This window comes from Podarcis liolepis, assembly GCF_965112155.1.
Source record: "Podarcis liolepis genome assembly, chromosome: Z".
Taxonomy (NCBI): Eukaryota; Metazoa; Chordata; class Lepidosauria; order Squamata; family Lacertidae; genus Podarcis; species Podarcis liolepis.
In genome coordinates, this window is record NC_139570.1 from 25,295,030 (window position 1) to 25,308,468 (window position 13,439).

Here is a 13,439-nt window from a genome sequence, read left to right on the forward strand (position 1 = left end):
AAGGCGACCATGAAGGGAGCCTGGCTGCCCTAAAAAAGACAGGTTAATGGTGGAAGAAACCCAGCTCAGACATCACCGCTTAATTTTCAAAACATTAAGCAAATAAATAAATAGCAACTCCTGATACATCTGTATAGAACTCCAATACTGGCAGTTTTATTGTCACATACTCACTTCATATTATCTTAATTTTTACCTTTTTTAAATAGTTATTTGGGTTTTATCATACATCACTGATAAGTTTTTTTTTAAAATGCTGCTGCTATTTGGATTACTCTCTACAACCAGGTGGAAATTATCCAAAGTGTGGCATTGGTCAATGACAGAGCAGCTGAGAAGGTCTCAGGTTCAATCCCTGGAAGTATCTTAAGGGCTGGGAATGTACCCTGTCTGAAACCCTGGAGAACCACTTCCAGTTAGTGTAGACAGTACTGAGCTGAATGGACCAATGGTCTGTGTGCAAAGCTTCTTCCTATGTACAGACAACCCCATGTCCTTCCTTCTAAAATAATATTTATATCTCATGTTTCCATGAATCATGTAGGTAACACTAATATAGCTTAGGGTCACAGAACCTGAATTATCACCTATTCCCATCCCAATTAAAGTCATACCAACAACACATAACCACAGCCTAAAACAGAGTGATATGTTATAGCCCCTCCAGATGTTCCTGGACCACAACTTCATTTGTGTTGGCTGGGTTTGATGGGTGTTGGGAGTCCAGCAACATCTGGAGGGCCACTACTTCTCATCCAAAATATTCCATGGGAAAAGGATCACATTTCATTAAAAGGCCTGTGAGAATTAATTGCATGCAAGGCAGAGAGCTTAAAAGCTCCTTTTGCACAGGGTTTTTTTCCCCTAGTGCAGGAAGAGCTTTCAAGCTTTCTGTCTTGCTTACTGGGCTCTAGGATGCTCTCACGCACTATTGACACCTCTCTGTCTTGCTTAGGGTGGGGGGTAAGGACAGCATGGTGTGCCAGCTCCATAAGGTAAGGACAGTCTCACACAGAGGTGGAGCATAACCCCTGCACAAGATTGTACTGCACCTCTTTTTCTCTAGCCAAGAAAACCCTCACACACATGCTCCCCTCCCCTGCAAAAAAAAAAACAAACCACAAAAAACTATTGTTAAGTTTTGTTGAAGTTATCAACAAAATGTCTCTTTCCCTGTAACCAACTTGCATACAACTCAGTGCCTATTTGCTTTTAGCTAAGGTCAATGATCTCCTTAATCCTGCTCCTTCCTTATAATGATCTCCCGCCAAATGCTTAAAATTTGGTACTGTTCAATTTGTCTAAGCAAATAATAATTATAAAATACAAGGGATTTAAATCAGGAAGCTGCAACTAACAGTTCAGAAGTTATCAGCATTTGCCTAATCTAATGGCAGGGTTCCAATATACACAAATACCTTTGAGCAAAACTATTTTAGTACCACTGACAGCTACTGTAGATGGCTTGAACTCTAATAGATGAGTCCAAGAACAATTTAAATATCTATCTACTCTATTTATTGCAGTCATTCACATTCTGTTTTCTTCCCCGCTCACCACAGAACTCAGTGCAGCACCTACAGCAGGTAGGGAACCTTTCTCAGGACAAAGGTGGGGCAGTGATGAGTGGAGGCAAAAGTGGGTGGGCCAATGAATGCAAAGAGGTTAGTTTTTCTACTTGCAAGCAAGAGGCATTCTCAGAGTTCAGGAACACATTCTAGCCAGGAAGAGACATTTAATGTGAAGCAAAGCCAGTGATGGCAGCCTAGGAAAGTTCTATAGGCTAGACAGATAGGTCTGGAGGAGAGCTGTTTTGGTCTATAAAGGCTCCAAGCAGGTTCTCTACCCAGACCCAGATTCAGATGTGTTTAGCTTCAGTGAGATTGCTGCATAATCTGCTTCCAGGCTATGCATACCCTGGAGTGCACACAGCTCAAAGGTGGATCACAGGTATGCTCACAACATACTCATGCAACATACATGCTTAGGTATGATGCTTGCACTCATGCAGCCTTCCTGTGCGGAACTGGCATTTGTGAATGAAGCTTATCACACATGATGCAGCTCTGGTATAGTCCGAGCATGAAAATAACAAATCATTCCATGCTTGCTCTATACCCAGAGCCACAAATGGATGCTTTGGTCTCCGTTTCACTTACGCCACACCAACAAATCAGGCATTGGTCCAGGCCCTACCATTAGACATAGCGAAGCAGATTGCTCATGCTGCAGATGCTGAGAGATGGCAATGAGGTATGGGAGGGAAGGGTTGTGTATGCCACATGCCATGCCTTATTGTCACTAGAGCTAGCCAGCTGCTCTGAGATTCAGTAGAGGACACTGCCCTACCATAGCAAGATTCAACTGCTGCTCCACTTAGCTTTGTACAAATAATGGGCGTGGTGGTTGGAAACCATATTATCCTCCACCTCAGGTAGTGAAATGTTTTGGGCCAGTCCATTGTAACTCTGTACTGCTAACAGAGACTAGAAGCAAGTCTCCTGGGTTTCAACAGGAGTCTCACCCAGCCCTGCCTGAAGATGCTGGACATTCTGCATACAAAGCAGATAATTCTTGAGCTATGGCCTTTCTCTAATTCCAGCAACTGAGTCCGAGGCATTTTGTACGCAACTATGTTCTGCCATTGAGATACAACCTCTTTTCCCATCCATGCAAGGATTTGTCTTTTTGTAGCCATTTTTAACAGTATCTACTTCTTTTCAAAAACATAAGCATTTTCAAGGGTGTGCATGTGATACAGAAAAGCTAAGCTCCCTCTTTCACTCAGCTATGCCCGACGATTCTGCAAAGTTCTTTCTTTTAACAACATATTCATATTTTCTCCTTTAGGTATTAAACTGACCCTACCAGAAGCTGCTTTAGACCTGGTCTGGTCCATTATAGCAAACCACAAGGACTATGAGGCCCGAGGAAAGAAAAAACACACAATAAGAACAAGCTTCATACTTTGTACACATACTGTCCCATGATTAACGCTCACCATCTCCAGTTAAAACAGGTGTGGGGAATTTTTCTCAGCCCAAGGGCCACATTCGCTTTCCGTGGGCCAAAAGCAGGTGGAGACCAAATGTAAATTTTATCTTTGTCCAATAGGAGAGTTTCCACATACACACTTGCACACTCCATCCATGCAAGCAAAAAAGACTTATCAGAGTTCAAGGAAACATTCCAAGCTAGCAAAGATAATACAATGGTACCTCGGGTTACAAACACTTCGGGTTACAGACACTTCAGGTTACATACTCCGCTAACCTGGTAGTACCACCTCTGGTTAAGAACTTTACCTCAGGATGAGAACAGAAATCGTGTGCTGGCTAAAGTGGTACCTCAGGTTAAGAACGGTTTCAGGTTAAAAATGGACCACCGGAACGAATTAAGTTCATAACCAGAGATATCACTGTAATAATGCTTGAGGTGAAGAAGTGGGCTATAGCAAATTCAAGGAAAGGAATGGAGGGTCACATTTGGCCTCTGGACCTGAGCTTTCTTAGCCTGAATGAAAATGACTGCACCTAATAGTAATCTTGGAGATCCAGTGCCAATCCAAGGGAACAATAGTGGGCTAGATAATGCCTACTTCATATTTGTTGGACTACAACTCCCATCATCCCTGACCACTGGCAATGCTGGTAGGGGCTGATGGGAGTTGGAGTCTAAAAAAAAATGTGGAGGCACAATGCTGGCCACTCCTCTGCTACATGGATCAATGACTTGGTAGCACATCTATTCATCTATCTATCACTTTCAACAGATTTTTCATCACATGGTGATGAAAAATATAACAGGAAAGGACAACAGGAGCTTTGCCATCTTTCCCTATTACATTTGTATCACCATGAAGCTACAAGTGCTGAATTAGGGCTAGTGTCACAGCTAAGAATTGCCAAATGAGGAAAAACCAAAACAGAGCAACCTCACAAGATGACTCAAGTGCCTTTAACACAGGTTCAAATTGCTCTTCAGAAATTACTGACTTGAATACATAATGCCAGTTAGTTTGGCTATGCTTGAAAACAAAAATAACACAGTAGGAGAAATAAGCCACAGCACTTTATTTGTTCCAGTCAAAATGAACTCACTCAGGAACAAGCTGCATTGCAATCAGTAGCTATTAGCCATGATTGCTATGCTCTGCCTCCACAGTCAAAATCAGCAATGCTTCTGAATATACCTGTTGCTGGAAACTGGTGCTCATGTACTTGGCTCCAGCGTGTGGGTTTCTCACAAGCATCTATCTGGTTGGCCACTGTGAGAATAGGATGCTAGACTAGATGGACCATTAGCCTGATCCAGCAGGGCTATTTTTACTGAGATTTACTTCCTGGAAAGAACAGTTAAGGCTTTCAGTGTATGGGCAGGGATAGAAATATGCCAATGCACACAGTCTAGAACCATTACCCTAAAGCCCTGTAACCTGGAAGTGAGTCGCAACTGGTTAAACCCAAAACAGCTGGCAAGACTGACAGGTGGATCAGTTTTTCTGCAAATTAAGGAGCCGGCCCAATTATCCCAGGTACAGTACTGATCCAAGTTAAGTAATTTGACACATTTTGGTCATTTAGAAACTACCCTTTGGGGAAATCACTGGTCTGGCCCAACTTATTTTGCAGAAAACAGGGGATGGAAACACAAGAGCTACTGAACAATGCTAATTGAAGAGTGTCATCTGCATAACTTGACAGTGTGAACCTTGATACACAACTAGAGAGTTTGGCTACTTAGCTTTTTTACCCCAGTCCTACGAAACACCCAACATTTATAGTGCAATCCTAAGCATGCATATAATCATAAATTCAATGGGGCTCACTACCAGACAAGTAGAGTTAGGATTACAGCAGGGGTTCCCAAACATATTTCTCTACAGACCACTTTATTTTTGCTGAGTGTCATGGTGGAACACATAAGGATTCTTCTTCCTGTTGCATAAATATGAATGTACTCTGTCAGGTGCTGGATGATTTTTAACTGTCTTTTTATTGCTCCTGTTGTGTTTTAATATAAAACACAACGAGGGAATAAAAAGGACAACTAAATATCAATTTAGTTGAAGCAACAGATGTGCCATCTTCCATCTTCAACCACGAATCCATAGCGATACCTGGATTAGTATGTTAAACACTGTTTTGTGAACCCCTGGTTTACACCCTTGGCTGTAAGAGTAAGTCATTAAAGCTTGGAATCACAGTTACTTTTTTCCAGTTGAAAGTACGTTGTGTTTTTTTCTTACTTTAACAAAATTTATACACCTGTTAGTCCAATAAAAGATTTACACATAGTTTAAAACTTGTATGTAAGTTAACAACAATAGCTCTGAAGAATTTAAAAAAACCCTACTTTGTTCTAGATAAATCATGTACAGGCACCATATCACAAGCATCCTCTTTAAGAGTTATCCTTTCCTGGCCATAAGATATGGGAAGACCCCTCTTTTAAAGTAAGCGTAGCCAGATGCAAAAGAAGGTAGGCACCTTTGATAGATGTTCTACACCAGTGTTTCTGAAACATGGGTCTCCAGCTGCTTTTGGACTACAACTCCCATAATCCCTAGGTAGCAGGACTAGTGGTCAGGGATGATGGGAACTGAAGTCCAAAAACAGCAGGAAACCCAAGTCAGGGAAACACTGTTCTACACCTACTAAATTCCCTCTGGAGCCCTGTCTTCTTTTGTATCTGCCCCCCCCCCCGGTGAGAATAGTGTGATTTTCATCAGTACTTATACTAAAAGGCACATATATTGTTTTCAATCTGCTGCCTAATTACCTGGAAACCTTTTATCATCTTAGGTTCTACATGTGCTATAAACTTTCTTTCTCTTGCTCTTTAATGAAAGCTGAGTATCTGGAGATTATGACTCATGGGAGGACTACCCTCCCCTCGCAAACACCCATGTCACCTTTTTTTAACTCAACCAAGAAAGTGTTAATGAATCTAACACAATTAAGCACTGCAGCACTAACAAAAGCATTTGTAAAAAGAGGGCTTTTGCCATATGGGAACTTTTGTGAAGGGGCATTTAGACAAATAAGAAGCACTTTATATTAATATTCAAAAACAATATTCAACCAACAGCAGGTGGTGGTACAAAAACCTATGTTTCAGATGAGCACAGTCTGGAATTACTGCCCTTACAAAGCAAACTAATTCAACATATACAACAAAAAGTCCTGTGGCATCACAAAGCATTTCCCCAGTCCAGTGTAGATATTGTATGTTCTGCATTTGCTGAATCCCACAAAGAGGCCTTAATTTGAGCCACAGTATAGCACCAGAAATGTCCCCAGGCCCCACAATGAACCAAGTCATATCAACATTGACAAACTATACATTCTAACTGCATTGCAAGTCGTTGGATTAAATGAACTTTGGAATTCCTTCCAACCCTAAGAGTCTATGATTCTATGACTCTAAGCGTAGGAAAGGGAATCTCAAGAAGACATTTAGCTCTCATGCTTCTCAGAGGCTTTAAGAAGTCCTGTTCCTGAACTCGTGCTCAGCATAAAGCTGCCAACAGGCCTGCTCCTAAGGACCTACACAAAACACCACACATCTAGGGCACATGACTTGCCCCAATGAGTCATGGGAACTGTTGTTTCCCCCTCATATGACCATAGTTTCCTGCACCCTTAAGAAACACAGATTCTAGGATTCTTTGGGGCAGGCCATGTGCTTTAAATGTATTGTGTGTACACAGCCTCTCTTTGACAGGAGCCCTAAATGCAGTTTTCATCACATGGCCCCCTATGGCCCCCTGCTTATAGCTGCACAGTGCACCACCCGTAAAGGGACAGTTTATAAGGGCTAACTTTAAAAAGCAAGGAGCCATAGGTCAGCAGGAAAGTCAGCCCACCCCCTTTGCAAAAGAGTGCTTCTGAGCTTGCACAGAGTGCAGTCTAGAATAGAGAGAAAGGGAGGCTTAAGCATCCTCATCCCATTCTCTTTAGAAGCAGTAACTGCTTCCAAACCTAAATGGATGGTAAATGCGGTCTACCTTGCCCATGACTTTGGCTTATGTTCTTACAATCCCCACCATAGATGCATAAACCCAAACTTCCGAAGAGTTCTGAAGACCACCCCAGAGGAAAGAAGAAAATGTGATGAAGGGCTCAAAAACTAATTGGTTTTATTTATCATTCCAGTACGTGGCTTCCTAACTTTGCAATTTTATATATAGCACATGTGTTCAAGGACAGAGAAGTTTTACTTTAAGTACCACAAGTAAAAAATAGACACCAGCAAGGGGTTGCAGTTCTCTACAATGCTTACTTGGGAATCAAGTCTTACTTAAATCAGCAGGGCTTGCTTTTGAGTAAATATACAAAAGATGCATAGGACATTTGCTGCATGTAGTGTCCCTATGTTTTGGCATCCACAGACCCTCGTGTTCCAGGCCCAAACCCCACAATCCACATACAAAGCACCCCAGTTATTACAGAAAATGCAGCAGGGGTTTTAAATGAAGTGCATCCATCATGCTGCCATCCCATACAAGAATAAGTCTCACTACCATTTCTACTAGTTTATTTACAGCATCATGGACACTGATGTTATCATCCAGCACCCTACTCTGGAGTAGACATTGAGTATGCATTATTTCCCCGAATTAGGGCATACAGCCAACAAACATTTACTTGGAACTAAATTGCATCAAGTTTAACAGAGCTTACTCTGTGGTAATTGTGCATCCAGTTCACATTAAGTATCAACTGGACACATTTTTACCTGAGAGGAGGCCCCATGTTGTGTGTATTCTGACTCAGGAAAATAAATGCACAGGATTAGAATGTGTTTTGAGATTGTCTGGGAACACTTACCCCATTCACAGAATCTGGAGTCAGGCAGAAAGCAACAAGGAACGCAACCAGCCTGCACGGGGAAAGGACCAAAAATTAATTAAAGTTGTAACAGAGACTCCACCAAGTTACATTTGATTAAAGTCAAGGTAGCATCACCCCCACCGGCCGCCCTTCCCCAGAAACTCACCCAGCGCGCATGGTGCAGCGTGGCCGGCAAAGAAACTGCTTCGCTCCCGCTGGAGAACTCAGTTCCTCGGGTTGCTCACGGCGCCCGGCCCCCCGGTCTGTGGGAAAGAAGGCAGCCAGGTTAAGACAGCATGACAACAAAGTTTGGGATTTTGGGGGGGAGTGGGCAGGAAGGGCCGACCGTGCTGCTACCGATCAATTAGTGTACGGGAAGACCTTGGTCCCGCCTCCGGGGAAAAACATTACCCGCGTAAGGTGCACGAATCCTGATCAAAGAGCGCGCAAGCGAGAATTCCCCAGCAAAACGGCCGCGGCAGCGCGGCGTCGGGCGAGGAATGGAGACGGCTAGGGGGCGGGCCCACGACTGTCAATCAGCCAAGTAGGCAGCCGCAGATCCGCATCAAACTCTCTCCCTCTCCTCCCCCATCCTTTCTTTCCCCCAAAGTCAGAAAAAAGGATAAATGAATAAACTTGGATTCGCTGATCTTCCGTTTCTGTGCCATGTTCATCATTCCGAAATTGTGCTGGGCACCTGCTTTTGGTCTGAGATAACCAGAGCACTCAGGTGATCGCAGACCAAATGTAGGTAACCAACAATGCGCCCGCGCGCGCAGCGGAGACCATACCCTCACATTTGCTTATTTTATTTTATTTTCTAAAGAAAACAATTAACTCCTATTCACGTTCACATGGACGCAAGGCTCACTTAATTCTGTGTAGCTTATGTTGCAATCCAAACACCACTGACCTGCGAGTAAGCCCCACTTAATTCAATAGAACTTACTTCTGAGTAGACATGGTTAGGATTGCGCGGCAATTTACTACTCTCAGGGAAGCACACTAATAGTTCCATTGAAATTAGCACCCCGTGCTTCGAGTGCAATTGCATAGGATCGCACAATTACACGCACGCATCTCAGCTAGGGAACGAAACCGAATCAAACAGGTGTGACACAGAAGCCCAACTCTGAACTCTTATCAAACCCACTGGAGGTTCTGAGGTATCTCATACCTGTGATTCTCCTGAGAATTTTTTTCACTGAAGTTGTTCTGCACGTTTGCATGGGTTTGGAACCTGATTGTATCTTGGGGAGTTAAATGCAACCAAAAAATTATCTCCCTATTTTTTCCTTTTCAATTCAGAGCTGGCATCCAGTTTCAAAGACTTACAGCGCAACCCTACGCAAGTTTACCGCGCGAATAGTAAGCCTCAGTTAGTTCAATGGGACTAGGCTGTAATCCTAAACGGTCCATACAGAACCACTCACTTTCCGCTTTCCATAGGCAGCCAAAGGATGCCAAAAGCAGCAGACCGATCACAAGGGTGCATCAGAAAGCTTACTTGCTCCCCAGTAAGGATGCAGCCATGGGCCCGCCCCTAAGCATGTTGACTGAGGCCCTAGCCAAGTCTACCTGGGAGTAAGCCTCATTGAATTCAATAGGATCAGTATGGTTAGGATTGAGCGTAAGTCTCTCAAGAGAGGCTTACTCTCGGTTAAGTGTCCACAGGACACTTGTGGTGGTTAAGTCTGAGAACTTCCCAAAAGGGTCTGATCGATATCCCGCCCCCTACCCAATTTTCTTACCTATTCCCCCCTTTTCTTTTCCAGAGCACCTTTCCACCTGCCGCCGCCTCGGGAGGAGGGGGGGGGGTTGCGCACAAATATACCCTTTCAGATTTGGGGTTTAAAAACACCTTGCCGCTTCTGCCAATCAAGTGTCAATCAAAAACATACACAAACAAACTCTGCGGGTTGTATCTGATGCTGCTTTTTATACAGAGGAGAACCACTGCAACACACAGAAACGACTAACACAAATCCGTACATTTCAGTGGAACCCATCTGAGTAAAATTTAGTTGGAACACGAACCCTGCGTGTGTGAGAGGGAGAGAGAGAAAGAACGTTAATGCTCTGGAAAACCTGAACTTTTTATTTCATGGTGGCTTACCTGGAATGACTCTGAGCCTGAAAAAAAGAAAAGAAATAAACCGTCACACAACACCTATTTCAAGAACAGCCCCTTAATCCTAACCATCACGGCCATTCGCTGGGAGGCTTCCTCAACCAGCCAAGGAGTGCGGCGGATGAATCCCAGAGTGCCTTTTTTGGGGACAAAGTAGTCCCGGGAGAGCGGCTTTTCTTTTCTTTCCCCCCCACACTTTTTTAAAAAAACTTTTTTTTTGGAGCGCGGACAAGTCTGCAAGTCTGCACAGAAAGGCGAGCGCGTTTGCAGAGACCGAGGGGGAGGGGACAGGACAAGCGGGCGGGCGCACCGCTCGCCTCGGCTCGCCTTAGCCCAACCCAGCCCAACCTTCTCTCCCCCTCTTCCCCCACCACCTTCTTTCCCTTCCTTCCTTTTCACCCCCCTTTTTTTGCGAAGACCATGTCAGCTCCGAAGGACCAGCCCGGGAGCCTGCGAGACTGCTGAGGAAGGGAGGAGGAGGAGGAGAATGAAGCTGAGCCCGAGGGCCAACTGCCTGCTGCCGCCAACGCCGCCGCCGCTGCTGGTGCTCTTGCTGCTGCTGGGTCTCTGGAGCCAGGACGCCGGAGCTGCGGTGGGTGCTCCGAGCTGCTCTCCTCCGGGGGAATAAGGCGAGCGGGAGCCGCGGGAAGGGGGTGGCGGAGTGGGAGAAGCAGCCTCAGGTTGGTTTGCCTGTGGCTGTGTGAGCTCCCGGAGGAGAAATCGCCTCGTATTTATAGTCCTTGGTAAATGAAGTCCTTGGCGTAGGCACTCCGCTGTAGGTCTTTTTTTTAATTTAAAAAGCCTCGGTTTCAAAATAGGGCGACCTTGATTGTTGTTGCTTTGGAAATGGCCATGTGTTTCAGAGGCCGGATGAGCGAGCGGGTGGGTGGGTGGGTGGGGGGAACCTTGGGAATGACCCTGTGCGCTACCTTCGTAATCCCCGTGTGTGTGTGGGGGGGGAACTCTTATCTCTCTCCCCTGCCTCATTTCCCGGCCGCGGAAAATGGGGAGGGCGAGCGGGGACCCACGTTGCCTTCAAGGCAACTCCTGATTTTCTTTCACTAATTAGCTGAGCCTTACGTTGCGTTTCCAGCAGATGGCCCAAACTTTTTATTTGCAGCCGCTTAAAAACCTGTTGAGAGTGGAGCACGAACTTATTATTATTATCATCATCATTATTATTATTATAGGACAGCTTTGTTTTTCGGGAGAGAATATCCAAGGAGCTGATTAGGGTAGGGGGGCTGCGGCTGTTTCCCTTCCGGCTCAAGTGCCTCTCCTTCAGGTGGCTGCAGCGTGGTTTTCTTATCTCGCCCCTTCCTCTTCCACCGTAGCTCTCGCCCTCTGCACGGGGAATGTCTATATCAAACAAAGACATGTATAGTTTTGTCTAGCTCCCTTGAGGTTGATTTGTGGCTGCCCTCCTTTCCCGCCGACCCCCTTTTAAATTAACGTATGTGAAAGTGAATTGGTGAGTTGGAGGGACTCAATGCAGAGGAAACCCCCCCCCCCATGCTGCTGTGTGTTTAGCTCCATTTGTGAGGTTTTAGCACAAAGAAGAAATTAGTTCAGCTTCACTCAGAACTCCTGAGCGCTTCCATCGGAAGCCCGCTGTCTGGATGTGGAGAGGATCATCTCTCTTTCCCCGGGGCCTCAGGGTGTGAGACACTCCTGAAGAGCAGCGGCTTAGGCTTCCCACTTGTCTTTACAGAGGATGCTTTTGCTAACCAAGTTGAGGGAGTGCGTTGTGTCCTATTGGGTTTTGGAAATATGTTAGAACAAGTATGTACTGTATGTGTGATGCTTAGAGCAAAATATGATTTTAATACCTATTTAATGCCACACCAGCTACTTCTTGCTTTTTATATAGTATTATTTCATTTGCAGCCATGAGGGTCGGGGAGGCGGTAATTTTTTTTACTGAAGCACTGCTTAAGTACCCACAGAATCTTTGGTGAGGGAGGAGGATGGGGACCAATGGGTACCACCTCTGGCTCCACTCTTGGCTGCCCCACCAGGTCCCCAGCAGCCGGCACTGAGTTGCAACATGCGGTGCTCAGGTTTGCTGTTAATGCCCATTTTACAGATGGGGAATGTTGAAGCCGAAACATAGGGCCCAAGGTTGCACACTTGAGTTTGTGGCAGAGGTAGGACTTGAACCCAGGCTTTCCAGCACATGGTGGTTCGCTTCCTCAGTCTGTGGGGCTAAAATGTATACCTTATGTTATATCAAAAATCTTGGACAAATTGTCTCTTAGTACCAGGTTAGGAAGAGCTTTTCCAACTGAGCTTGAGTGTTGATCCGTCTAGCTCAGCAGTGGCTTTTCCTGGTCTTGGACAGAAGTACAGTGGTACCTCGGGTTACATACGCTTCAGGTTACAGACTCTGCTAACCCAGAAATATTACCTCGGGTTAAGAACTTTGCTTCAGGATGAGAACAGAAATCGTGCTCCGGCGGCACGGCAGCAGCAGGAGGCCCCATTAGCTAAAGTGGTTCTTCAGGTTAAGAACAGTTTTAGGTTAAGAATGGACCTCTGGAACGAATTAAGTACTTAACCCGAGGTACCACTGTATGTCTTTCCAAGTGCTACCAGAAATTTGAATGTGGGACCTTCTGCATGCTGCCCCTGCCTTTGCAAGACATAGGGCTCTGCTCTCTGGCTCTGTTCCTCTGCCTACTTTCTTGATGGGAGTGGAAAAGAGAAACCATAAAAGCATCATCTTGCCTGAAGGCTCCTCTCCTAATAACAAAATTATTTCCACTGTTACTGAAAGCAGCAAACTCTTTGAAAAGCTGCCATTTGGAAGAAAAGAGTTCTCTGTGTTGCACATTTTGTGAAGGGGGAGAAAGACTTGTGTAATTTTTACCGGTATATCTTCCTGAGATTTTCTTCAGAGCCAGAAAAGATGGATAGTAGTAGCAAGATGGCCAAAATAACATCCTCAAATGTTATTTTCAGTTGACTAATAATATCTCCCTTTTAAAGAAATATGTAAATATATAAATCTAAATATACTGTCCACTATGATAATAAAAATAAAAAATAATTATAAAAATTGTATAATTATAAAATTATAAAAGATAATAAAAAAGGGATGCGGGTGGCGCTGTGGGTTAAACCACAGAACCTAGGACTTGTCGATCAGAAGGTCGGCAGTTTGAATCCCCACGACAGGATGAGCTCCCATTGCTCGGTCCCTGCTCCTGCCAACCTAGCAGTTCAAAAGCACGAAGTACAAGTAGATAAATAGGTACCGCTCCGGCGGGAAGGTAAACGGTGTTTCCATGTGCTGCTCTGGTTCGCCAGAAGCTGCTTAGTCATGCTGGCCACATGACCCGGAAGCTGTACGCCGGCTCACTCGGCCAGTAAAGCAAGATGAGCGCCGCAACCCCAGAGTCGGTTATGACTGGACCTAATGGTCAGGGGTCCCTTTACCTTTTATGATAATAAAAATGATGGACTATAATGCG

At 44.8% G+C, this 13,439-nt stretch overlaps 2 protein-coding genes across 6 annotated transcripts in view; one reads left to right on the forward strand and one right to left on the reverse strand.

Moving 5' to 3' along the window:
* Window positions 1–10,668, reverse strand: part of COL4A6 (collagen type IV alpha 6 chain) — a 172,621-nt gene extending 161,953 nt beyond the window's left edge. For 3 of the 5 annotated variants that reach the window (XM_083484948.1, XM_083484945.1, XM_083484947.1), the window contains exons 1-3: window positions 8,247–8,372; window positions 8,002–8,098; window positions 7,833–7,884 (exon numbers count right to left, since the gene is read on the reverse strand). In XM_083484948.1, the coding sequence (XP_083341074.1) occupies window positions 7,833–7,884; window positions 8,002–8,012 (63 nt within the window). In that variant the 5' untranslated portion in view covers window positions 8,013–8,098; window positions 8,247–8,372. Of the gene's footprint in view, window positions 1–7,832; window positions 7,885–8,001; window positions 8,099–8,246; window positions 8,373–9,951 lie in introns of those variants that run through there. The other 2 variants (XM_083484949.1, XM_083484946.1) reach the window with 1 other exon arrangement.
* The window catches only part of COL4A5 (collagen type IV alpha 5 chain), a 142,284-nt gene continuing 139,269 nt past the window's right edge, over window positions 10,425–13,439 (forward strand). The window contains exon 1 of the mRNA XM_083484952.1: window positions 10,425–10,558. Within this exon, the coding sequence (XP_083341078.1) occupies window positions 10,454–10,558 (105 nt within the window). The 5' untranslated portion in view covers window positions 10,425–10,453. The remainder of the gene's footprint in view (window positions 10,559–13,439) is intronic.